This window comes from Ammospiza nelsoni, chromosome 2, assembly GCF_027579445.1.
Source record: "Ammospiza nelsoni isolate bAmmNel1 chromosome 2, bAmmNel1.pri, whole genome shotgun sequence".
Classification (NCBI taxonomy): Eukaryota; Metazoa; Chordata; class Aves; order Passeriformes; family Passerellidae; genus Ammospiza; species Ammospiza nelsoni.
Genome location: NC_080634.1, coordinates 115,384,154 through 115,410,737, shown reverse-complemented (window position 1 = coordinate 115,410,737; position 26,584 = coordinate 115,384,154). Strand labels below are relative to the sequence as shown.

At 42.6% G+C, this 26,584-nt stretch overlaps 1 protein-coding gene across 1 annotated transcript in view; it reads left to right on the top strand.

The window, feature by feature from the left end:
- The window catches only part of ABCG1 (ATP binding cassette subfamily G member 1), a 63,088-nt gene extending 36,504 nt beyond the window's left edge, over positions 1–26,584 (top strand). Inside the window, exons 3-15 of the mRNA XM_059494003.1 lie at positions 110–227; positions 1,360–1,492; positions 3,312–3,362; positions 5,823–5,968; positions 6,694–6,817; positions 8,096–8,210; positions 9,339–9,487; positions 9,647–9,748; positions 11,233–11,401; positions 12,660–12,760; positions 14,247–14,405; positions 17,018–17,136; positions 19,033–26,584. Coding sequence (XP_059349986.1) covers positions 110–227; positions 1,360–1,492; positions 3,312–3,362; positions 5,823–5,968; positions 6,694–6,817; positions 8,096–8,210; positions 9,339–9,487; positions 9,647–9,748; positions 11,233–11,401; positions 12,660–12,760; positions 14,247–14,405; positions 17,018–17,136; positions 19,033–19,261 — 1,715 coding nt within the window. The 3' untranslated portion in view covers positions 19,262–26,584. The remainder of the gene's footprint in view (positions 1–109; positions 228–1,359; positions 1,493–3,311; positions 3,363–5,822; positions 5,969–6,693; positions 6,818–8,095; positions 8,211–9,338; positions 9,488–9,646; positions 9,749–11,232; positions 11,402–12,659; positions 12,761–14,246; positions 14,406–17,017; positions 17,137–19,032) is intronic.

The following is a 26,584-nucleotide window of genomic DNA, read 5'->3' as shown; positions in this document are numbered from 1 at the left end:
CAGGAAGTGGCTGTTAATGCCTGTTTGTCGTCAATATCCAGTGGAAATGAACTTTCATTGCTCCCCAGATGTGATTGAGGGTTCAGTGAACTTTTCTTTCTCCTTCCAGGTTATAAGACCCTTTTGAAAGGAATTTCAGGGAAGTTCAGCAGTGGAGAACTCGTTGCAATTATGGGACCTTCAGGAGCTGGGAAGTCAACACTGATGAATATTCTGGCAGGATACAGGTCAGTACCAATGAAAATACCAAGTTAAGATAAAATCACTGAGCCTGAGGGCTCCTCGGAGACAACAGGAGAAGAAATTTTGGCTTACAGTTTATCAGAAACAGGCACTTCAAAGATTTTCAATTAGATTCTTTTTGCTTATCTTTTTTTCCTCTGTGTCCTGTTTTGGTCACTTGGGATTTATCTCTCAACAGGTCTGATCCAAAAATAAAAAGCAATTTAAAATCCAAAAAACACACATATAAAGAAAACCTCCTTTTTTGGCAGTGTAACAAATCTGACTCAGTGTCTTATGTTTGTGATGTTTTTTAAAATCACATAAACACTTGAAAAATCTACTCTTTTTAGTCATCACTCCATAATGTTGATGCCTTCTTCCCCAAAATGCAGTGACTGTGTTTCATTTTTTAAATCCTGTCTTGTATGGCTGTGACCGTGTTCACAGGGGTCTTTGGATGAGGGAAGAGATGAGGATTTAAATCCATGTTTCAGAAGGCTGATTTATTACCTTATGATATATATTACATTAAAACTATACTAAAAGAATAGAAGAAAAGATTCTCAAAAGGCTAGCTAAGAATAGAATAGAAAGGAATGAATAACAAATGTTTGTGTCTCAGACAGAGAGCTGAGCCAGCTGGGCTGTGATTGGCCATTAATTAAAAACATCCAAGATGGGCCAATCAAAAATCCACCTGATGCATTCCACAGCAGCAAATAATCATTATTTACATTTTGTCCCTGAGGCCTCTCAGCTTCTCAGGAGGAAAAAATCCTAAGGAAAGGATTTTCATAAAAAGATGTCTGTGACATTTGGCCATACAAGGTGTCTCTGTCTTGTCATTTGGGGCATAAGGAACAGGGAAGAGAAACCTATAAAAACCCCTACATTTAATTTCTTGATATTTCTTCAGGTTTATATATGACAGCATACATTTTAAGTAAAATTTTCAGCATTGTGGCATGAAGATTTATATGAAAGAAAGCATAATTAGGAAATAATTTAATTTCTATCCAGTCTACCAAATTTATTTCACAGAGGCAACAACTACCTAAGACTTGCAGGTGCTCAGTCATTTGGCAGCACAAGTGATGCTGAGATTCACCTCTGGCTGTTGTTGTTTGGTTTCAGAGAGACGGGGATGAAAGGAGAAATCCTCATCAACGGGCAGCCGCGCGACCTGCGCTCCTTCCGCAAGGTCTCCTGCTACATCATGCAGGATGACATGCTCCTTCCTCACCTCACTGTCCAGGAGGCCATGATGGTGAGCTTTGCTCCTTGCTCTCATCTATCTGAGCAGGGGGAAATGGAGAATGGTTTGTGTTGTGCCCTTGGTCCTGCCCCTGGCAGTGCCACATGATGTTATCCCTGTCCGGTCCCGCTCAGTGAGAGTTCTTGGAATTTGGTGATGCCTTCAATTCCGTTTCAGGCTCATCCTTCTTTGGCTTTATAATTTCCAGTTTGTGCCCAGCATTGTGATTTGGAAGGAGATCTAAGTGTCTGCCCCTTAGATCTAGAGAATGGAACCTGACATTCTTCACAAATGAGCCTTTGTAGGATGTGATGGTGTTCACAGGGGTGTTAGGATGAGGGAAGAGATGAGGATCTGACTCCATGTTTCAGAAGGCTGATTTATTATTTTATGATATATATTACATTAAAGCTATACTAAAAGAATAGAAGAAAAGGTTTCATCAGAAGGCCAGCTAAGAATAGAATAAGAAGGAATGATAACAAAGGTTTGTGGCTCGGGCTCTCTGTCCAAGCCAGCTGGACTGTGATTGGCCATTAATTAGAAACAACCAACATGAGCCAATCACAGATGCACCTGTTACATTCCACAGCAGCAGATAATCAATGTTTACATTTTGTTCCTGAGGTCTGTCAGCTTCTCAGGAGGAAAAATCCCAAAGAAATGATTTTTCATAAAAGATGTCTGTGACAGTAGAGACCATCTGTTTGCTTGGGTGGTGGATGAGTAACCTCATCTCTCTCTCTCTTTCTCCCCATCTTTCATGTTCTGACTGAAAATTGGTATTTACACTTCAGTGTGATCTCTCTGCCACTTCTACTCTTTTGTGCCTTTTTAAAAAATTAACACATTTTATAAAATCTCTTTCATTTTATAAAATCTCTTTCATTTCTTCATGGGGCAAAAACAGGAACAGAGTAAGTCCAAGATGCACAGGCAATGTTAATTCTTCTCATTGTTTTGCATCACATCAGCAAGTTTATGAATTGCCAGCTTGACCAGTTAGTGTGGAAGTGTCTGTAGCTCAGCTTGAGAAATGAGCCAGTTTTTCTCAGAAATTGTTATCAAAACAAGGCTCAGGTTGCTCACACTGTGCCAGCTCAATTCACAAATTTTAGGGCCAGAAGAAATCACTCCAGGTTTTATGTGTCTGATTTTCTGCAAATGCTCTTTTCTCTGGAGAAGTTTTTTGTCTCTTTTGTTTACTTGAGTGTTTTCATCAGAATCCGACAGGACCGCTTTTGCAGAATTTGGCCCAGATTATAGCCGCTGTCTAAAATTAATCAATCAAGGCTCTGACAAAAAATAATTACCTAACAGTTTAATTGCTTTTAATAAAGGTTAAACATGTTGTTTTGTGGAGCTGCCTTTCAGGACAGCAGATGACATCTTTCACAAGATTATTTATTTCTCTGCTCACTTGTTTGCATGCTGGAGAATGGCAGAGTTCAGTTATCCTTACAGTGAGAATGAAGCACAAATAAACTGTGTTTCTGGGATTATCTGGGAAGTTTTTGGGTGTGCAAAATATGTCACTTTCCCATCTTCCTGTAAAGCTCTTTGAGTTGCAGAATGGGTGGTGGATGGTATTTTTTCTAATACATTTTCTGTTGGGTGCTTTGCCTAAGTCAAATTAAACTCAGTTATTTACTGCACAGAAAAATGTGATGCTTGTGACTGGAACATTGTAGTTCCAGTTCAGATTTTCTGACTGGGTTGAAAGGAGTTGTTTAAGTGGTACCTTGGAGTGCTGGGCCTGAGACATCTCCTCTGAGTGGTGGCTGTGCTTCAGACCAGCTCAAAAATCAAATTCCATTGTTTTGCATTCCAGGTATCTGCTCATCTGAAACTTCAAGAGAAAGATGAAGGGAGGAGAGAAATGGTATGTACAGTGCCCATCAAACTGGAATTTGGGGATGCCAAGAAGTGAGCTCTGTGAAGCAGTCATTTTTAATCTAACACTGAACTGCACTGGACTTGGAGTGACAGAATAATTCATATTCTCTAGGCTGACATGTGCATTAGGAGGGAATGTTCACTGCAGTCTCCATGAAATCTGCTTTCAGCACAAGACTGGAAAATTGTGAAAGGTTTACTGGAACAAATCCCCAGGTTCTGCAGGATTCCTGTTAATGCACCTTGGGTTCTCCAGTGTGCATCTCATGTGGGGTGAGATCAATCACCCAGCTGGACCTGCACTAGGGACTCTGCTCCTCTAATCCATGGGGAAAAGCAGAACTTTTCCTGAAATATGAAAACTATGGCAATTCCCTAGGTAGATCATCTGCTTTTGTGACTGTCCTTTCTCTGTGTTTATTTCCTAATTGGAGCAATTGGGCATTTCTTCAGACTCAAAAGAACCCTTGAAAAATCAGAAAGGGAAACTTACAGGAATCAACTTGTTGTGCAGAAAACAAACACAGGTTGTTTTCTTATTGGAAAATAAATTTATATAGAAACAGCTGTTAACTTAATTGTGCTTTGGAAGCTTTAGTTCATTTACACTTTAGTGAAGTTAGGCCAAGCAAGTTAATTCACTTGTTCACACTGTCACTGTAATTACAAGCAGCTCTTTGAGTTAAAATCTGTGCTGTGTTTATTCAACACATGTTAGAAGAATTTTCTAGTTCATGTTACTGGCCTGTGCAGAAGATAATTCATTTTGTTGTTGTAAATTGGAGTGTAAATGTTTATCACAGAAAAATGTTATGAATTTATACACTTGTGCTAGCAGGATTGCAGACTCTGTTTAAAGCAGGGACAATGAAAATCCTCAGGTGAACCACAGTTTGTGTTTCTAGCTGTCCTTGCTTGTGCTGCCTGAGTCCTGTTTACCCTTCCCAGAAATAAAGGGAATGAGGTAGTTGGGCTTCTTCTTTTGAGAAACAAGTCTTAGTGGGTTTTGTTATTTTTTTATTCCCCCTTTCTGGGAGAGTGAACTCCTGGAAATCAAAATCAGGACAAGCAAAGGGTCAGGCCCTGGTTAGTGCCACCAGTTTTCACCAGGTCAGGCATTCTGTCTGGAAAACTCTCTCCATCCAAGCATTTGATGCTTTGACAAATGGTGGGCTCTGTTTCCTAAACTTCAGTGAAGTATTAAATGTCTGGGCTGCTTTCTGCCTCTGAAGTGTTGGAGTTTGTTAATTGAATGAGCAATGTAGCTCATGGATTCTCTCATTTTTGGGTCCATGCTTTCACTGTTAATTGCATGAGCAATGTAGCTCATGAATTCTCTCATTTTTGTGTCCATGCTTTTATTGAAGCCAAAGAGCCATTTCCCTTATATAGGAATACCAGCCCAGATCTACAGTCACTGAAACAAATGCTAGAGCCTGGGATTGTTCTCCTTTTGCTCCAAAAGCCCTAGGACAAGCTGTGCCCTTCCTGAGGCTGTGCCTTGAGGGAATCCCATACATCTGAGAGTCCCTGTGACAACTGCATTGACCCTGAGTGGAATGAAAACACCTGAAATCAATGGCTGCACTTGAAATAGGAGACTGTGGAGAGGAGATGAGATAAAGCAGGTCACTGCTCCACAGAAACCACTGGGTTTTGTTGTAGATCCCTTGCAGAGACAGCCCCAGAGCTCACTGAAAGAATCTTCTTGGTTTCACTGTGTAAGAACCCCTCACATGCTGCAGAGCTCTTTTGATGTCAGTGCCATACCCATAAATACACAGCTACAGAAGAGCTGATTTCCTTTTTCACCTCCTCACTGAGTGAGGTCATGCAGGACAAGCAAGCAGAATTTGGGTTAAAACAGTAAATGGCAGAAAAAAAACCCTGTTAACACTGAGTCTAATAAATGACTAATAAATACATTAGATTGTGACAGTGTTCATAGGGGTTCTTGGATGAGGGAAGAGATGAGGATCTGGCTCCATGTTTCAGAAGGCTGATTTTTTATTTTATGATATATATTACATTAAAACTATACTAAAAGAATAGGAGAAAAGGTTTCATCAGAAGGCTAGCTAAGAATAGAATAGGAAGGAATGATAACAAATGTTTGTGGCTCGGGCTCTCTGTCCGAGCCAGCTGGGCTGTGATTGTCCATTAATTAGAAATATCTAATATGGGCCAATCCCAGATGCACCTGTTGCATTCCACAGCAGCAGATAATCAATGTTTACATTTTGTTCCTGAGGCCTCCCAGCTTCTCAGGAGGAGAAGTCCTAAGGAAAGGATTTTTCATAAAAGATGTCTACGACATTAAATGGAAAAAGGCTTTATGTGGGTGGTGAAACAAAGTTGTGAGCTGGTCTGCAGCCAACATGAAAATCAGCGAAGGGGCTGGAGGTTTTTCATGTTCCAACACTCTGGAATGTTCTGCTCCCTCCAGGTGAAGGAAATCCTGACAGCCCTTGGTTTGCTGACCTGTGCCAACACAAGGACTGGGAGCCTCTCTGGGGGCCAGAGGAAGCGCCTGGCCATTGCTCTGGAGCTGGTGAACAACCCCCCTGTCATGTTCTTTGATGAACCCACCAGGTACTGCAAGGCCAAAAATCAAACACAGGCAAAGATGGTTTTGATAATAGAACAGAGCTACAGAAAAGCTATTCCCCTCTAAGTTCTTGGAAAAAGCTCATTTTGTGTTGTCTGCAAGCACTGAATTAGGCCAAGAAATAATTTGATTTGGGTTCTTGGTGCCCTGGGTCACTGCTGGGCTGTGGGGCTGTAAGAAACATTTAAAGCAGACACAAACTGCTGGACTGTGGGGCTCTAAATAATATTTAAAGCAGACACAAACTGCTGGATTGTAGGGCTGTAAGTAAAAGCATTCACAAACTGGAAGGAATGGAAGGAAAAGAGAGAGAGGAAAATATTGTGGCATGGATTTTATTTTTCCAGCAAAGACTGCTTGAATGTAAACGTTTTAAAATGTGACTTTTGGTAATGAATGTGATCAGCCTGGGAGGAGGCTGGCAAAGCTATGAATATGTATCTGTTCATTAAAGCTGGGAGCATTTAAATCTGCAGCCCTAAAATGCAGAAGTCCCTTAAGGCACTTTGAGAATACTCTTTTTCATTCTCAGGCATGCTTGCAACTTAATTAAAAGCCTGATGGAGAAGTACAAGCATAAGGTTGGCATATGATAAAATGAAACTGATAAAGAGAAAATATGTAAAAGGATAATAAAGGGATACCATGTATGTGCTGGTTTTGAGTGGTGCCTGTGGATAACAAACTTGTTGTGTTTTATTTTTCCCAGTGGCTTGGACAGTGCATCATGTTTTCAGGTGGTCTCTCTGATGAAGGCTTTGGCCCAGGGTGGCAGATCCATCATCTGCACGATTCACCAGCCCAGTGCAAAGCTGTTTGAGCTCTTTGACCAGGTATTGCTCTCAAATTTTCTCTTCATCTGTAGTTCAGGGTGCTTATGCTTTCAAGGCATGACCACCTTTTAATCAAAAAACCATCAAAACCCCTCAAAACAAAAAAAATTAATCAAAAGGCATAACCACCTCTTTAATCAAAAACATGAATAATTCTGAATGATGGCTTCAAATCATATAAAGAAATTAAATAAATAACAGCAAAATATACTTCTTTATTATGTTTTTTCCTTCTTCTCTGCCTGTTTCCTTTATTTATGTGGAATGTTTGAATCTTGCTGTTAGGTTTGTGAAATCATGATTATTGGTGATTGTGATGCCTTCACCCAGCACTGCTCCTTGCACTGAAGAAAATTAGAGCAATATAAAAGCAGGAGAGCTGCAGTGTCAATGTCTGCAATAGATCTGTGTATCCTAGATACACAGGTGTGGATTGAGGAGTTAATTCACATGAAATAATAATAATAACTGAATTTAGTATTGAAAATTAATTGAAATTAAGTCAGTTGGAGAACTTCTCTCTAAGCCAACAATGGCATGTGGACCATGTGTGTTTGGATTAGATATAAAAAATGTATTTTAGTCTTGTCAGAGGATTTAGATTAGTGCTGTGAGAGCTGAGAGAAAACCTCCACCACCACAGGTGAACAAACTCTTGCAGATTGCCAGTCTGGCAGGGAGGTTTATTTAAAGTCCAAATCGTGGCTAAAAGTGAGAGTGATGGAGCTGTTTGCTGTTCTGCCCAGCTCTCCTTCCATCCCTGCCCAAAATATCCACAATGTGTGGAAATTAGATGGCTTGGCTCTCCAGCTCCTTGCCTATTTTCAGCATGTGCCAAGGGCTGCAATGAGTGTGTTTCTGTGTTAATGTGTTTGAAGTCCTGCAGGCCGTGTGTGCAGAATTCCAGCTCCAGGCATTGAATTTTCCATTAGTTGTGATTCCATGCAAAGTTAATTTCGAGTGGTGACAGATCTCCCCAGGCTGTTTTTCCCACAGGGACAAGGAGATGTTATCAGGCAACAGGTTCAAATATTTTGATGCTATTTCACAATTTTTCTTGTTTCTTTTTCTTCTATTTTCTTTTTCTTCTTTTTTCTTTTCACTGTGGAGACTATGGACCAGTCTACTCAGATGATCTGAACCTTCTTTAAAAAGGATTTTTCAATTAAAAGTGGTGTCAAAACTTAAAGAACTTGGTTATTCTTGGTTGAGACAACTTCACATTTTTTCTTATTACTTTTTTTCTTTTTTTTTTTTTCTTTTCTTCTTGTTTTCCAGCTCTATGTTCTAAGTCAAGGTCAGTGCATTTACCGTGGGAAGGTAACGAACCTTGTCCCTTACTTGAGAGATTTGGGGCTGAATTGTCCAACCTACCACAACCCAGCAGATTTTGGTAAGGACCGATTGAATGGTTTATTTCATTTATTTTGTAGTTTATCATTTTATATTTTTATCACCTTCAGGGTAAAGGGAACCATGGACTGATTTATACTTCTGTGCATGTACTCTTATGTGCTTTGTCCATTTATGCACCAAAATAAAAGTAATCAGATTTTTTTTTTCCCAAAGTAATTTGAATGCCACCTAGTGGTACAATTTAGCGCATATTTCTCTCTGTTAGAAGTCCAGGTTCAGGAAATGAAAGATAAAGTGTATTCTTTAGTGTTTCATAGTAACTAATAGTAACTTTTTAAAGTGGCGTCAGTATTCTGCTTGTTTTCTTTTTATCTTGGCCAGTAGTACAACTTAGAGCATTGAGAGTTTTTTCAGTGTGGTTCTTAATTAAAAAAAAAAAAAAAAAGAAAGTGACACAAAAATAGACTGTCTATTTTCTGTATTCACTGTGTTTCCTCTGAACTTCATTTAACTTCCAGGATGAGGAGATCTCTCTGAAGATTTATGGAAAGATAAATTAAATTTTTTAAAATTTAAATGTATTTAAAAATTTAAAATCTGGTTTTGGTAGTGCATTGGGGATTTAACAACAAGGCTTGTATGTGGTCAGCAGTAACTTCAACCTTTGCAAAGCAGTAATTTGTAAATTCCCCTATGTAAAGCAGTAATTTCAACCATTGCAAAGCAGAAATTTCAACCTTTGCAAAGTGTGACGGTGTTCACAGGGGTCCCAGGATGAGGGAAGAGATGAGGATCTGACTCCATGTTTCAGAAGGCTGATTTATTATTTTATGATATATATTACATTAAAACTATACTAAAAGAATAGAAGAAAAGGTTCTCATCAGAAGGCCAGCTAAGAATAGAAAGGAAAGAATGAATACAAAGGTTTGTGGCTTGGACAGAGAGTCCGAGCCAGCTGACTGTGATTGGCCATTGATTAGAAACAACCAACATGAGACCAATCACAGATGCACCTGTTGCATTCCACAGCAGCAGATAACCATTGTTTACATTTTGCTCCTGAGGCCTTTCAGCTTCTCAGGAGGAAAAACCCCAAAGAAAGGATTTTTCATGAGAAGATGTCTGTGCCAGCAGGGCAGTGACGCCGGGTTGTGTGTTTCAGTGATGGAGGTGGCCTCGGGCGAGTACGGGGACCAGAGCAGCCGCCTGGTCAGGGCGGTCAGGGAGAGGATTTGTGACTCCGACTACAAGAGAGACGTGCCTGGGGAGCACGAGCTGAACCCCTTCCTGTGGCACCGGCCCTCTGAGGAGGTATTTGTGCACTCTGCAGGGGGAGTGTCATGGTTTAGCCCATTTAAACCCTCCCTAGGTGGAGGGGGCTCTGGGCACACTCAGCTGATGTGAGTGGGCTCTTGTGATTGAGAAGCAGGGCTGCAGAGCAAGGGGTTTGTTCTGTCTGTGTTCCTGCAGGACTCCTCCTCCACAGAAGGCTGCCACAGCTTCTCTGCCAGCTGCCTCACCCAGTTCTGCATCCTCTTCAAAAGGACTTTCCTCACCATCATGAGGGACTCGGTAAGAATGAGTTATAATAACTTTTGTGGCCATAAAGGTCTGTCCAGCTGGGTGTGAGGCTCCTCAAAGGTCCTGTCCAGCAGCCCAGCCATGAATTATCACAGAATTCCAAAGGGAAGAGGCTGATCTCTCAGCCTTGCTGTTAGCTCTGCCATCTCCATTGTCAATGACAGCTTTCTGCACAGAAGCACCTGGCCTAAAAACCCAAAGTTGAAATCCCCTCTGTGCTGGCAGGTCTCTTATACAGTTATTAATCCTACTGAAAAGTGAGTGGGAAGTTGTATTGCTGTGTCACAAAATTAGGTTTTCCAGAAAATTCAGGATGGCAGAGATAATAACTTCAGTGTGCTGTAATGTTACCACTTAAAATCTTCATTTTTGGAGACAGAAAATCAGTAGATAAAAAATTTACTTTGCTACAACTTGTTCTCCCTTTTTGTTTTTTATAAGCACATTTGTCAACAAGGATTAATTAAGTTAATGAATTAAAATCAGGAGAAACTGTAACTGATTTGCTGATGCACAGATTGAAGGACAATGTTGTTTTTAATATATTTTTTTCCTACTCGACTCTAAAGGCTTGCAGTTGTTCCCAATGTTATTATTTCTTTTGTTCTTCCAAGCCTCTTGTGGGAATTCTGTGTTGCAGAGAAGGCACAGAAAGCTAATTTATTCCTGATGAAGTTACTTGGGTCTACACAAGCCTGAAATGCCTTTTCTGCTTCTCCTCTGCTCTGGGGAAATTTATCTTTTAGTCAGAAAGTCTTTTTCCCCTGGTGAATAGGAGCCAGTGGCTCCATGATATTGTCAGACAGGAAGATTTCAGCTTGCAGCATTTGCAGTTCCTGCCTGTATTACCTGGAAGAAATTCTTGTGGGAAGCTCAAAATTTTTGTCACCCAATAGGAAATGAACATTTCTCATGGCAGGGCATCGAACTTGGTGATCTTTAACCTTCCAATGTGACTGTGTTCACAGGGGTCTGAGGAAGAGGCAAGAGATGAGAATGTTGACTCCATGTTTCAGAAGGCTGATTTATTATTTTATGATATATATTATATTAAAACTGTACTAAAAGAATAGAAGAAAAGATTTCATCAGCTAGCTAAGAATAGAAAAAGAAGGAATGATAACAAAAGCTTATGTCTCAGACAGAGTCTGAGCCAGCTGGGCTGTGATTGGCCATTAATTAGGAACAACCACATGAGACCAATCACAGATGCACCTGTTGCATTCCACAGCAGCAGATAATCAATGTTTACATTTTGTTCCTGAGGCCTCCCAGCTTCTCAGGAGGAAAAATCCTAAGGAAAGGATTTTTCAGAAAATGTGTCTGTGACATTCCAACCCAAGCCATGCAATGGTTTCTATATAAGATTTTCTGGACCTAAGCGCTCCTTTCCTGCAATCTATCCAGTTTCAGCCCCACTGTCACTGTTTTTGAGCCCAGGCTCCCTGATTAATGCCACTCTTTGCTTACCACAGGTCCTGACACACCTGAGGATCACCTCGCACATTGGCATTGGGCTGCTCATCGGATTGCTCTACTTGGGCATTGGCAATGAGGCCAAGAAAGTCCTCAGCAACTCGGGGTTCCTCTTTTTCTCCATGCTGTTCCTCATGTTTGCTGCTCTCATGCCCACTGTCCTCACCTGTGAGTGCTGGTGCTGTGTCACAGCACGGGGAGGGGGTGCTGGATGTGATGGTATTCACAGGGGTGTTAGGATGAGGGAAGAGATGAGGATCTGACTCCATGTTTCAGAAGGCTTGATTTATTATTTTATGATATATATTACATTAAAACTATACTAAAAAAATAAAAGGAAGGTTTTCATCAGAAGGCTAGCTAAGAATAGCAAGGAAAGAATGAAATAACAAAGGTTTGTGTCTCAGACAGAGTCCGAGCCAACTGGCTGTGATTGGCCATTAATTACAAACATCCAACATGAGACCAATCCCAGATGCACCTGTTGCATTCAACAGCAGCAGATAATCAATGTTTACATTTTGTTCCTGAGGCGTCCCAGCTTCTCAGGAGGAAAAATCCTAAGGAAAGGATTTTTCATGAAAAGATGTCTGCGACAGCTGGAATGCTGGAATGTGTCTGGGTTGGTGTAAGACAGCATTTGACTTGGGATTCTGCCTCTAAAACAGGTGGGGGGATAAACTTTATGCCCACAGAAGCACCACTGTGCAAGCAGGAGGAGGCTTGGCCAGTGGCACTGCTCCCTGCTCAGTTTTCCCAGTGTTTTCCAGCACAGACAGTTCAGTGTCACAGTCCTGGACTGGAATTTCTCCTTATCCCAGTGCAGCTCAGCCATACCCTGAGCTCGTGGTTGGACTTAGGGAGGATGCAGTAATTTCTCTGGGGCTTCCAGGTTATGATTCCTGCATAAAATCAGCTCATTCATGTGGTGTCAGAAACAAACTCCTGCAGAATGGACTGCTTCACACCTGCTCTGGGAGTGCTGTTAGTTTGGATTCCCTGTTGGACCACAAAGAATAACCAAGTTCTTTAAGTTTTGACACCACTTTAAATTGAAAAATCCTCTTTAAAGGAGGTTCAGATCACCTGAGTAGATTGGTCCATAGTCTCAACAGTGAGCAGCTCTAGGGGCTGGCCTTTTATATCTCATTACAAATCACTGGAACTTTTGCTGCCCTGTCAAACCTGGGAGTTTCAGTCCCACCCTGGGACTGCAGCAGTGCAGGATTAGATTATCACTCTGAATTATTATAATTTTGAAATTAAGGGGCTCTTGGGCAAAGATATGGCAGTAGGAATAACAGTTCTTTATTAGGGTAAAACAAAAATCTTGTTTTTATATGTTTAACAACAACATTCGTGTTGTTTTTATGTGAAGCAGCATTGCACCCTGCCAATCTGACAGAATAATCTGTGTTCTCTGCAGTTCCCCTTGAGATGGGAGTATTTCTCAGAGAGCATCTGAACTACTGGTACAGCCTGAAAGCCTATTACCTGGCCAAGACCATGGCTGATGTTCCTTTCCAGGTACATGCTCTACTCTTCAATAAAACAGAAATAATTTCAGTTCATGAACGACAAACCCTCTTGCCAGGAAGATTAGTACTGGTATTTTATCCATTGGAATAGTGAGGAAAATGTCCAGATATGTCTGGTGAAGCTTCAGGGACGAATCAGAATTCACAGAATGAATTCACAGAATCACTGTGTTGGAAGAGGCCTTCAAGATCATTGAGTCCAGCCCAGCCCCAACAGCTCAACTGAACCCTGGCACCCAGTGCCACATCCAGGCTTTGTTAAACACACCCAGGCATGGGGACTCCACCACCTCCCCGGGCAGCCATTCCAGAACTTTCTCACCCTTGCTGGAAAAACCTTTTCCCTGCTCTCCACCCTGTGTTTCCCTTGGTGCAGCTCGAGGCTCTGTGCTCTGGTTGTGTCAGTACTGCTGGAGCAAGAGCCCAGCCCCAGGTGAGCACAGGCACCTTTCAGGAGCTGTGCAGAGTGATGGGGGCAGCCCCGAGTCACTCCAAGCCTCATTCCAGGCAGTTTGGTGGGGACTCAGGACAAGGGAAGAGATGAGAATCTTGACTCCATGTTTCAGAAGGCTGATTTATTATTTTATTATATATATTATATTAAAAGAAAATGATATATTAAAACTATACTAAAATAATAGAAGAAAGGATTTCATCAGAAGGCTAGAAAGGAATAGAAAAGAATGGAATGTTAATAAAATCTTGTGACTGACCAGAGAGTCTGAGACAGCTGGACTGTGGTTGGCCATTAATTAAAAACAACCACATGAGACCAATCACAGATGCACCTGTTGCATTCCACAGCAGCAGATAATCAATGTTTGTCTTTTCCTCTGAGGCTTCTCAGGAGAAAAAATCCTAGCAAAAGGATTTTTCATAAACTATGTCTGAGACATAGGAGGGTGAAGGGTTGGGAGTGGAATCCTTTTTTAAATGCCCAAGCAGAAAGACAGGTATCCTCCACCTGTCATGTCATGGAAAGGCTGAGAGCTGTGGATTAATGGGAACCCCCCTGTGACAGTGTTCATAGGAGTCCGAGGATGAGGGAAGAGACGAGGATCTGACTCCATGTTTCAGAAGGCTGATTTATTATTTTATCATATACATTACATTAAAACTATACTAAAAGAATAGAAGAAAGGATTTCATCAGAAGGCTGGCTAAGAATAGAATAAGAAGGAATGATAACAAAGGTTTGTGTCTTGGACAGAGAGCCGAGCCAGCTGACTGTGATTGGCCATTAATTAGAAACAACCACATGAGACCAATCCCAGATGCACCTGTTGCATTCCACAGCAGCAGATAATCACTGTTTACATTGTGTTCCTGAGGTCTGTCAGCTTCTCAGGAGAAAAAACCCAAACAAAGGATTTTTCATGAAATGTGTCTGTGACAGCCCCCACGTTTCTGTGTCACTCAGGGTGTCAGTGAGTGCCTGGCTGCCAGGGGCTCACTGCCAGTGCCTGTCCTTGCAGATCATGTTCCCTGTGGCCTACTGCAGCATCGTGTACTGGATGACCTCCCAGCCCTCGGACGCGCTGCGCTTCGTGCTCTTCGCCGCCCTGGGCACCATGACGTCCCTGGTGGCTCAGTCCCTGGGCCTGCTCATAGGGGCAGCATCCACATCCCTGCAGGTACTTGTCCTCGTTTGGAAAGGCAGGTGTCTGCTGAGGAAGGCAGGAGCTTCTCTTGAAATGGAGAATGTAAACCTCATCCCTATGATTTATTATAATTTTGAAATTAAGGGGCTCTCGGGCAAAGATATGGTGGCTGCAGCCCTCCTGCAGTGCCAGCTGTGGTTCTGGTGGAGCAGGGATCCTGGAGAAGGGTGGTGGTTCTTTATTAGGGAAAAAATAAAAATACAAATGCAATAGCAGAAACAAAAAAACCCTCTTACAGAGTCAGAATAGGCCCTGACAGCCTGTGGGTCAGGGTGGTGACAGCAATCCCATTCCATGGTGGCTCAGCCCTCCTGCCTCCCTTGAAATGGAGAATATAAACCCCCTCCCTCCTAATTATTATGATTTTGATATTAAGGGGTTCTCGGGCAAAGATATGGGAATACGAATGACAGTTCTTCATTAGGGAAGAAAATATAAATACAAATGCAATAATACAAACAAACAACAACAAAAAAACCCAAAACAAAGCAAAAAACCAAGACAAGCCACTGACAGAGTCAGAACAGGACCTGACAGCCTGTGGGTCAGGATGGTGGCAGCAGTGCCATTCAATGGTGGCTGAAGCTCTCCTGCCTCCCTTGAAATGGAGAATGTAAACCCCCTCCTCCTAATTATTATTATAATTTTGAAATTAAGGGGCTCTCAGGCAAAGATGTGGGGGAAGGAATAACAGTTCTTTATTAGGGAAAAAATAAAAATACAAATGCAATAATACAAAACCAAAACAACAACAACAACAACAAAAAAACAAAACAAAAAAAAAACCCAAAACACTGACAGAGTCAGAACAGGCCCTGAGAGCCTGTGGGTCAGGGTGGTGGCAGCAATCCCATTCCATGGTGGCTGCAGACTTCCTGCCTCCCTTGAAATGGAAAATGTAAACCCGCTCCCTCTGAATTATTATTATAATTTTGAAATTAAGAGGCTCTCAGGCAAAGATATGGGAATAGAAATGACAGTTCTTTATTAGGGAAAAAATATAAATACAAATGCAATAATACAAACAAACAACAACAAACCCCAAAACAAAGCAAAAAAACCCTCAAAAAACCAAGACAAACCACTGACAGAGTCAGAACAGGACCTGACAGCCTGTGGGTCGGGGTGGTGACAGCAGTCCCATTCTATGGTGGCTGCAGCCCTCCTGCCTCCCTTGAAATGGAGAATGTAAACCCCCTTCCTCCAAATTATTATATTTTTGAAGTTAAGGGGGCTTTCAGGCAAAGATATGGGAATATGAATAACAGTTCTTTAATAGAAAAATTAAAAATACAAATGCAATAGTACAAATAACAAAAAAAAAACTCACTGCCAGTCCCTGCCCCCTGTGTGTCAGGCGGTGTCCCAGCCCCATCCCAGGGGGGCTCAGCCCTCCTGCAGTGCCAGCTGTGGCTCTGCTGCAGCAGGGATCCTGCACAAGGGGGGAGTTTTCCTCTGCAGCTCCAGGGCTGCTGCAGATGGGCCTGGGCTCCCTCTGGCCATGCAGGGCAGCAGAAAGCTGCTCCTCTGGCAATGCAGGGGGCAAAGGCTGCTGTGCTGTGCCAGGCCCAGATTGGATCCAGGCAGGAATGCTTGGCTCCTCCCCTGGGCGGAGCATCTCCCCATGGGATGCTGGGATTGGATCAGCCCTGCAGGGACACTCAGTGGCCATGGACAGCAGAGATCTCCTGCAGGGAGGGTTGGCTGTGGGAGAGAGAAAGGAAAAACTGCCCCAGGAACAGCAGAGAACTGCCCCAGCTCTGACAGATGGGGATAGAATACACACACGCAGCTACATTTTACAACTTAAAACAGTTCTGATGGTGTTTTGTGGTCTCACAGGAACTCTGCTGTGCCCTAACTCTGCTCCCTGTCCCACTGCTGTGTCCCCAGGATGTTTGTTGAGAGGTGACAGGCAGAAAGTTCCTTGCTGTAGCAGAGCTCTTGCTGCTCCCCCCTCAACCCAGAGCACAGACCTGCCCTGGATGGGAGGCTCTGAAGGTCCTGCCCCACCTGAAGGGGCTGTGCCTGTCCCTCCTGGGGTGGGTTCTCACTTGCTGTCCATCCCAGACTGGGCAGGTCCTGGGAACTGCAGGACTGATGTGTTTCTGCATCCCCACAAACTGGAAACTTTCCACGGTAGCTCAGGAGAAGGTTCTTCCATACACGTCCAAAAAAGCTGTTGAAGGAAAGGTAGGAAAAGGCTGCTCATAACCCAAATTTCTGCAAAGGAAGGGAGAGTGTCAGCTGTTGGCATGGCTGGAAGCTGGCCATGTAACTCCTGGCAGGAGATGTGCTGAGGTGACCATTCCACAGATGATTCTGACCTCAATATGCATCGATGCTGTCAAGCTTTCAGCAGTAGAACACTTGATTCCCTCTCTTTGCTACCCTGAGGAGACCAGCATAGCCTTACTGCATGAGCCCTGTGCTGCTGCTCTTCCCCTCACAAGAAAAAATAAAATCAATTTTCTAGTAATAATTTGGGGCAGTAGAATTATTCCTAGGAGTCATAGAAGAGGAAGTTAATTTTTACTTTTTCTCTGTTTTTCTGACAAGAGACACTCTGTTCCTTCTCTGCACAGGTGGCAACCTTTGTGGGCCCAGTTACTGCCATCCCAGTCCTGCTGTTCTCTGGGTTTTTTGTCAGCTTTGACACCATCCCAACATACCTCCAGTGGATGTCCTACATTTCCTATGTCAGGTACTGCTGGGGAGCCCTTCACCCTCCCATCTGGACATGCTGCTTGTTTGCCTTGGCTTGCTTGCTTGCTTGCTTGGTTATTTTGGGTGCCAGAGGGACTGTTCACAGCATGTTCTCTTAGAGTGTAAACACACTCATACATGTGATGTAAACCACATTCTCTCTCTGCATTTTAAGTTGTGGATGTTGTGAAATAAATAGAAACAGGTTTTCTAGCCACAATTCCATGTCAGTCCCTTTGAATTTAGTGGGATTGCACAGCGTGGAAATCTTCCTGAATTTTGTAGTAGTGGATGTATGGAATAATGGGGGCATCACCAACTGAGAAATTGATGCCAGCACCTCATTTTGGAAGAAAATGTATAATTCACTGATGTATCCCAGATAGGTTTGTTGGATAAAGGCCTGGCTTTAAGTTTTGCAGTAGCACTGGCACAAGAGGCACAGGATTTGTTCGCCTCTAATTTAAACTGCTGCTTTAGGATCCATAGGCACCTTATAGTGCCTGTGCCTGTGTCTGACTCGGCTGTCTTAGGATGGGGCAATTCCCACCAGGAAACCTCTGGAGGGATAGTTTAGACTAGAGACTGAAATGGTTTTAGCTGAAATTAGGAGAGGGGAATTTTCCCATTCCCCATTTCCCCACCCTGCACTGAGAAATCCCAGGCAAAAAAAAATCCTCTTTGTTGCCAAGTGAGGTCTTACACAGATTGCTATCAAAGATAATGAGACTGCACCCCCTGAATTAATACTTAGAATTCAAGTTGAGAACTTAAATCATTGCCTGGCTCGTGTGGGGTCTCCTGGAGCCACAAAGAGGGAGCTTTCATAGGCATGAGATCCATGATGGTTTATCTCCTTGCAAAAGCAAATACTGGGATCATTACCAGTGAAACTGTGAATGTACAGAGGGAAGGAGAAGGGATATTCTAGATTAATGCTGGTTTTAACATTTTTCTGACTTCAAGCCATAATTTTATCCCTCTAGTTTATTAAAAAAAAAAAAGGCAAAATAATTATGTCAGTTTTAAATGAGGAATTTCTGAACATGAGCTGAAATTATGCTGCTTTCTGATTTAACATTTTTCTGTTGGAGAAATTGCTCTATGCACTAACATGAGATGGTTTAGGTCCTTGCAAAAGCAAATACATGGAACATTACCAGTGAAACTGTAAATGTACAGAGGGAAGGAGAAGGGACATTTTAGACTGATGCTGGTTTTTAGATTTTTCTGACTTCAAGCCATAACTGTATCCCTGTTCCTTGTTAAAAAAAAAGTAAAATAATGATGTCAACTTAAATGGGGAATTTCTGAATACGAGCTGAAATCGTGCTGCTGCTTTCTCATTTAATATTTTTCTTTTGGAGAAATTGCTCTGTGCACTAGCATTCGATCCATGATGATTTATCTCCTTGCAAAAGCAAATATTTGGAACATTATCAGTGAAACTGTAAATGTACTGAGGGAAGGAGAAGGGATGTTCTAGACTGATGCTGGTTTTAACATTTTTCTGACTTCAAGCCACAATTGTATCCCTGTGGCTTATTAAAAAAAAAAAAAAAGTAAAATAATGATGTCAATTTTAAATGGGAAATTTCTGAATATGAGCTGAAATCGTGCTGCTTTCTGAATTAACATTTTTCTTTTGGAGAAATTGCTCTGTGCACCAACTGGAAGCATTAAAGGCAAAGCTCCTGCCCTTGTTCCCTCTTACATAAGATGCCCGTGACACGTGATGTGCCCGATTGCAGCAGGGATAGAACTTGCCCCAAGACAGATGTGTCAGAGCAATATTGACCCCCTCAGCGTTTCAGCTGAGCTCTCACAGGGCTTGTGTTGCACTTCCCACCAGACCACCAGGATTTTCCTTGTAATCCCTCCTTCCTCCCTCCAGATACGGGTTCGAAGGCGTCATCCTCTCCATCTACGGACTGGACCGAGAAGATCTGCACTGTGACAAAGATGACACCTGCCACTTCCAAAAATCAGAGGCCATCCTGAAAGAACTGGACGTAGAAAATGCCAAACTTTACCTGGACTTCATCGTTCTTGGGATTTTCTTCTTCTCTCTGCGCCTGATTGCCTATTTTGTGCTCAGATACAAAATCCGAGCAGAGAGGTAAAGGAGAAGCAGCTGAACCGAGGCAGTAGGAGAACTTTAGACATCAAATAGAGGGCACTTGACATTGTCTCACTGTGGCAGGCTGGTCCCCAGGCTGGGGACAGCCAGATGCTGTCCTGACCGAGCCCATGGAGAGCCACAATGGGATAGTGGACATCCAGTGTTAAGCCAATCAGTCCAGTTGGGTTGGGTCATGTTTTCATTACACTTTCTAGCTTTAACTAGGAAGAAGAACTATAGAAGGGAATTTTACACCACAGGATATCAATGCAGATGCAGTGTAACTGTCACAAGAAACCTGGCTGCAGGAGCTTTCCTTATGAAAACCAATTTTGGGATAAGGTCTCCAGGATCCTGGTGGCCAGAATAGTGTCATGTCATCTCTAGTTGACAAGGTAGTGAGATGCAAAATGAGAAATGCAAAGAAAATAAGATTATCTCATCTTTTTAAATTTCATCTTTGCAGTTTTCTATGTATTATTTTGCAATTCTTTTCCACAGAATTACCCCCTTCTGGCTAAAAGTCTGTAAATGTATTAATAAGGTAAAGATATCTTTTTAATATGGATACTTTTTTAAAAAGAAGCCTAAAGCGATTCAAGTAATTATTTTTGTTTCTGTCTGAATTTAGAATTCTGGTGCTTTACTTGTCGAGCTGGTCTCATATCTGAAAACTGTAATGATAGGAGGAAAAGGCAGATTCTGAATCTGCATTAACCTTCCAATTGGAAGCAGCACTGGATAGCACATGCAGTTAGACATGGTCAAGCTGTCACTGAATGGTTGAAAAAAATATTCTTTTGCAGTGTCTTTAAATCCTTAGTATTTGTGATATTTTGGGATACTAGCTCTGTTCATTATCTGTTTGATCTACCTCCTGCCACTGAAAAAAAATCAGAGCACTCCAAGGCTTATTTTTAATGAAATTGTGCAAGCAGGATCTGTCCCTAAAGTGATTGTTAAAGGAGTGCAAGAGCTGTCCACAGATCAAAGCTTGGGCTGCTGTGTTAAAACACCTGTGGCTGCCTCATCCAGAGTTGTTCATTGCATCTGCAACACCCTCTGTGTGGGACCCTCCCAAAACCACATAAATGACCTTGAAACGCTGCAGCTGTCATTGTGCCAGGCAGTTTTGTCCTCATCCCTAAGTCTCCATGCACAGCAGGAGAATCAATTGCTGTGAACACCAATGAAAATGTTATTTTGGGTATCTCACCTCTGTGAATTTGGCAGGGGCAATTCTGGTTCCAAGCTGATGTGAATTTTCATGAGTTTGATTTTTTTGGGTTTCATTTTTTCCATCAAAATGAATCCACCATGCTCATGCTGGACACCTTGGTGAGCTTTTGTGCAAATAGCAGGGCTTTCTGCCACAACTGTGAATTTATCTGGGTGTCCCAGAGGCCTGAATGCTCTGTAAATGCATTACTCCCATCAGGATGCTGAACTCTTGCAGGTTGGAGGCAGCCCAATGTCAGCCAACCCTTGAGCAGCTCATGGCAGCAGGGTAGATAAGAGGGACCTGGTGCATCTTCTGGCTCCCAGCAGTCCAAAATCCACAAACTTTTCCAAGACTCCATGGCTGTGTCTATCCTAGTGAAATAAATAGGCTGCTGTGTTAAAACACCTGTGGCTGCCTCATCCAGAGGTGTTCATTGCATCTGCAACACCCTCTGTGTGGGACCCTCCCAAAAACACACAAATGACCTTGAAACGCTGCAGCTCTCATTGTGCCAGGCAGTTTTGTCCTCATCCCTAAGTCTCCATGCACAGCAGGAGAATCAATTGCTGTGAACACCAATGAAAATGTTATTTTGGGTATCTCACCTCTGTGAATTTGGCAGGGGCAATTCTGGTTCCAAGCTGATGTGAGTTTTCATGGGTTTGGATTTTCAGCCTAAAATGAAACCACGATGCTCACGTTGGACACTTTGGTGAGCTTTTGTGCAAATTGCAGAGCTTTCTGCCAGAACTGTGAATTTATCTGGGTGTCCCAGACCCCTGAGTGAGGCCTGAATGCTCTGTAAATGCATTATTCCCATCAGGATGCTGAACTCTTGCAGGCTGGAGGCAGCTCAATGTCAGCAAAGCCTTGAGGAGCCCAGCAGCTCATGGCAGCAGGGTAGATAAGAGGGTCCTGGTGCATCTTCTGGCCCCCAGCATCAAAAATCCACAAACTGTTCCAAGACTCTGTGGCTGTGTCTATCCTCATGAAATAAATAGTGCCAGGCCCAGCTCTGTTAGTCCTCAAACAGCTGGGGTTAACGGGAATGGGCCCTGCACTGACTTTTACACAGCCCAAACACTGTCTGCAAAAGCTCTGGCTCTGCTGGGCTGCAGCTTTCCCATTTAGCATGGAAGAAAATTGTTTCCCAGTTTTCCTGGCCCATGCCCAGGCTCTGTTTGATTTACCAATACAGACACGGACTGCATGTATCTGTTAAACTCAGGATATCTGAACCAAGCCTGGGGTCTGGAAGGCTTTAAATCAAGTCCCATGTTTTTAGGAAGGCTGGCTGAAATTTCCCTGAAAATAAGGTTTACCTGTGAAAGCAAAATCAATCTTTACTGTTGAAAAAAAACCCAAATTCCTTGCACGGCCTCTTTGCATAAATTTTTTTGCTGTTCTTTCTCTAAAAGCTTTTGTACAGCTCTGCAGCTTTTCCAGGCATAATCACGAGCAGGTACAAGCCTATATGGCTGTCAGATTTGAGAAATAAAGAATTTGAGCTATTCCAAATAATACTCATAGCTGTGAGCAGTTTTTAAACAAGGCATAGGCTGAAATCCCTTTAGCACAACGTGCCTTGGTTATTTCAAGACTCTCAGCATATTTGTGACTGTGACAGGCAGTTCAAACACTTTTTGCAAGCAAAGACATTTGCCAAATTCCTCTTGGGTTACAGACTTGTGCTCCAAGCTGAGGTCAAAGAGTGTGACATCCCTGGCACTGAGCACCTTCAGGGTTGATGTTTTTTGTGTTTACCAGCTCCATTTACCAAATACACCCTGACAATCCCTGCAGTGCTCCAGATGAGGTGACTTTGCTCCATTCCCACACTGACATCTTGCAGGATGCTGCTCTCTCCCATCTAGACCAGTTTTAGCTGTATGAGTTCCTTGGATGCTGTCTTGTTGTCTGTGCCTGTTCCTCTGGTTTCAGACTGTCTCATTTTATGTTTTTAGCCTCCAGCATGTCCTCCTGTACTATAAATTTGTGTTGTGTTATGGCAGCCAAAAATCTGGTCCTCCACGGGTGTTCCTGAGAAAATTCCTGCTCTGGGAATATTTTTGTCACTCCTTTTATTGTTAGATATGCTTTTTCCAGCCTTCAGCTGGCAGCATTTAGATGGAAGTTACTATTCTTAGAAATGCTTTCAGGCTGTAGTATCCCAGTAAAGAAGTAATTCTCTGGAGACTCAGTGATACACATAGATGAGATAATTTTTTCTCTCCCTCACTCACAAATTAACTGATGATCTCTCTTTTATCACTGCTTTGGGACAGAAGCATTTAAAATCCATCCCAATTATGTCTTCATCTACTGCAGAGATTTTTAATGTAGTCTCAGGCTGGCTTTTTTTCTCTTTATTTGGAGATAAATTCTAACAGGCTGGTACAAAACACACCCCAGGTTAATGGGCTGAGCAGGTGCTCTTGTTGTGAGCAGCACTTAGGGAAGCTCTGGAGGCTTCACTTGGAAGAATAACAAGGCCAGCAAGATTCTGAAGGCTTCAAATGCTCAATTTTTCAAACCTTCAGTTTTATAGCCATATATAAAGAGCCATAAACTCTCTCTGAAATCAATGCCACTATTACCATTTGAACCAGCCACAGCCTGGCTAAAGATTGTGTAAGAGGCTAAAGGTTTCACTTGGAAACTGAATGTATGATTTTTGTTGGGATTGCAGGAAGACTTTAATGTCCTTTTGGCCTCCTTACTCTATTTTAACTTGTTTTGAGATGTTGCTTTGCTTACTGTGTGCATTAGTTAAGCCTCTAGGTCCTTCACACTTCTTTTTTTTTCTTCATGGAAACTTGCATATGATCTGAAAAACCCCGAAGGCTCTTAAAAATAACTTGAGGCATTATTATTTACAATTAAATAAAAGATTTGGAAAGCAGATCCTACTCTTAAAAATCGAGAAGGTTCCATTGTTGCAGATCAAAATCAGAGGCCATCCTGAAAGAACTGGATGTAGAAAATGCCAGACTTTATCTGGTCAAAGGGAGTGGAAGGACACTGGTGCTGAAATCCTTCAGCTCTCAGAATTTGGAGCACAAAGTACCTATTTTAATTAAAAGAGAGGAATATGTGCACATGTACCAGGGAGAGCTGGTTATGTAAGTGGGAGATAATGAACCTGAGTCCAAGAACTGGATGTCTCAGGTGATTGGCAGTTCTGTCCACACTTCTGTGGCAAACTCTGTGTTCTCAGCAGGAAGGAATGTTTTATTAATCACTTGTTTCTGTCAGGAAGTGTGGTACATCCTGACCTGTGCCACCCCAGTGATCCTCACAGAGGTGACCTATTTACACAGTGCTGGCTGGATTTTGGGGTTCTGAGAATTGGGGAAGGCCAGCAAAGCTGATATCCTGGTGGGAATCTGTTACAGACCACCCAGCCAGGATGGAGAGGTAGATGAAATATTCCATGAGAAGTCTTTTGATCAATGCCCTTTTTCCTGTGGGAGACTTTAACTTGCCAAATGTCTGCTAGAAACACAGCACAGCAGAGAGGAAAAAATCCAGGAGGTTCCTGGGTTGTGTGGGAGGTAATTCCTCACCCTGATGAGGGAACCAGGCCCTGGTGATGCCCCACTGGCCCTGTGGGTGAGCAGAGAAGGGCTGGTGGGTGATGGGGTCGTTGGAGATGCTCTTGGGCACAGTGAACATGAAGTGAGAGGTTTTGGTTCTTGGGGAGAGGTTTTGAGGTGAGAGGTTCTGGTTCCTGGGGAGATGGAGGGGTGGCAGCAGAACTTTGCAGGGCAGACTGTGCTTGAGAGCTGGGTTGGCAGAGCCCCTTGGGAGGCAGCCCTGAAGGGCTGAGAGGTCCAGGCAGACACAGAGATTCTTAAGGAGGAATCCTAAAGGCACAGCAGGAGCAGGCCATCCATGCCCATGTGCTAAAGGACATCCAGAGGGGCAGAAGGCCTGGTCTGGCTGAGCAGAGAGCTTTGGCTGGAGCTCAGGGAACAAAACAGGGTGTGTGACCTTTGGAAGAAAGGGCAGGCAGCCCAGCAGGGCTACAGGGACACTGTGAGGTTATTCAAGGAGAAATTAGAAGGGCCCAAGCCAAACTAGAACTTAATCTGGCTACTGCTGCAAAAGACAGTAAAAAATATTTCTGTGAATACAGCACTAAGGATAGTCTCCATCCTTCCTTGGATTTCCTTTATTTCCTACCAGAACAGCCCCATGGGGTGCAGCCGCTCAGGAATTTCTGTGTGCACATCCATTTATAATGCATGATCATGTGAGAAGCTGTTGGGAGCTTGAAGCAGGCAGAAAATGACACCTGTGTCATGTCCTGTGTGACAGCTTGTGGCAGGCTGGTCACTGCAGTGCCACACAGCTCTGGGGAGTGCATTCAGTGAGTGCTGAGTGCCACTGGAGCCCGTCAGGAGCTCTGCCATTTGGGAACAGGGGCAGTGGCATTTCCAGGGATCGACTCCTGCCGCCCTCCTCCCAAATTCCTGTTCCTATAACCCACAGAGGGGTTGGTGTGGGGGATCCCACTGAGTGATTTCTGTCAGCCCACACAGCACTCTTCATATCACATGTCTAAAAGTTTCAGTTTTGAGCCTGCAAACATGGCAAGTTTCATTTTAATTCTGTTTAATGCTTTATTTCTGTGTCTGTACGTATTTCACCTAGGGTTTCTGAAGGAGTAATTGTACTGTAGAGCACAAAATTTAGCTGCAGTCTTTTTGTTATTTTGAAATCTTACTAAGAATGATAATTTTATGCAGTTGTCAGCTGTAGAATCTCTTTCTTTAAGAGATTTAGACCAGCCAGGATGTGTCTCCTGTGGCACAAAACGTGGCCATGGCTCAGCCTGCATTCTCTGCACTGGCTGTGCCTTCAGGACACATCCAGATTTTCCTGGTTCTTTTTCTTTTGTTTTTTTTTTCCCCCCTGGGGGCTCCCATGCAGCTCAGCCCATTCCCATCAATGGCTTTTGTCCCTTTTTTCTGGCTGTTCATGGCTGCTGTCCAGTGGGGTGTGAGAATGAGCTGCTTGGGGAGAGTGCAGGGTGGGTAAAGGTGGAGGATTTTGAAGCATCCTTGAGCTACCGAAACCCCAACGTGCTGGATCTCTGTGTGTGCTTCACTCAAAAAAATTTAAAAATGTCTTTTTCAGCAGATTGCAAGGCAACATGGAGGCTTCTGCTTTTAAAGGTTGATGGGGTTTTATACTTCAGTGGCATCTGTGATGTCTCTTTTTTGACCCTGTTGTAGCATATTTTAGTGGCCCATTTAAGGTAATCATTATGCAAACTCCTGTTACTTCCAGAAACAAACTTTCCTGGCCTCAGTGATAATTATACCAACTTTCCAAATGTGAATTAGTTGTTGAACAGTTTTTTTTTTTTTTAATATAGAAAAAATTCTCCTAAATTATGGCAAAAGAAAATTAAATTTGAGATGATTACACTGATAAACCTTAAAAGAAGAAGATAACAAGTCCTGCAGTGGGGCCAAGCCTTCACCTGTGTCAGTAAAGATTTATCAAATACCTTTTCTGAATCAGCTGACCTTATTGTGAGATCCTGCCCTTGAACCTGTTACTGAATTATTTAACATTTGGTTCTTTTGTTTTTCAAAGCAAGAGTCAATGCAAGGTATGATTTTAAAATCAGCGTGCTAAAGTGTGCATATTCTGAATATCTAATATGTCATTGTTGTCTCTTGTTTCTGTAATGCATTTGCATTACTATGAATCAATTTTATTCTGCTTCTCTAGAGACTATTGCTGCCTGCACGCTGTGATATATTTGCACTGTTGTAGATATATATATATACAGATATTGTAATTATATTATACAAACCATGTCTTTTTCAGGTTGCTTGTTACCTTTGTAGTTTATGCTTCCTGGTACAGTGGACCTGAGTAAAAATGTGGGATGTGGGGCATTCTGATGATATATTACAGTAATAGAGAAATCTTTGTATATTTCTGTATACTTAATACCTGTAAGAAGAGATTTGTATGTGCATTATTTTCCAGACTTAGGGCTTTGTTTTCTGAGACTAGAGAACATTTATGATAATGTAACACACACACAGAGAAAAAAAATCAAATAAAGTGTTATTATTTTCA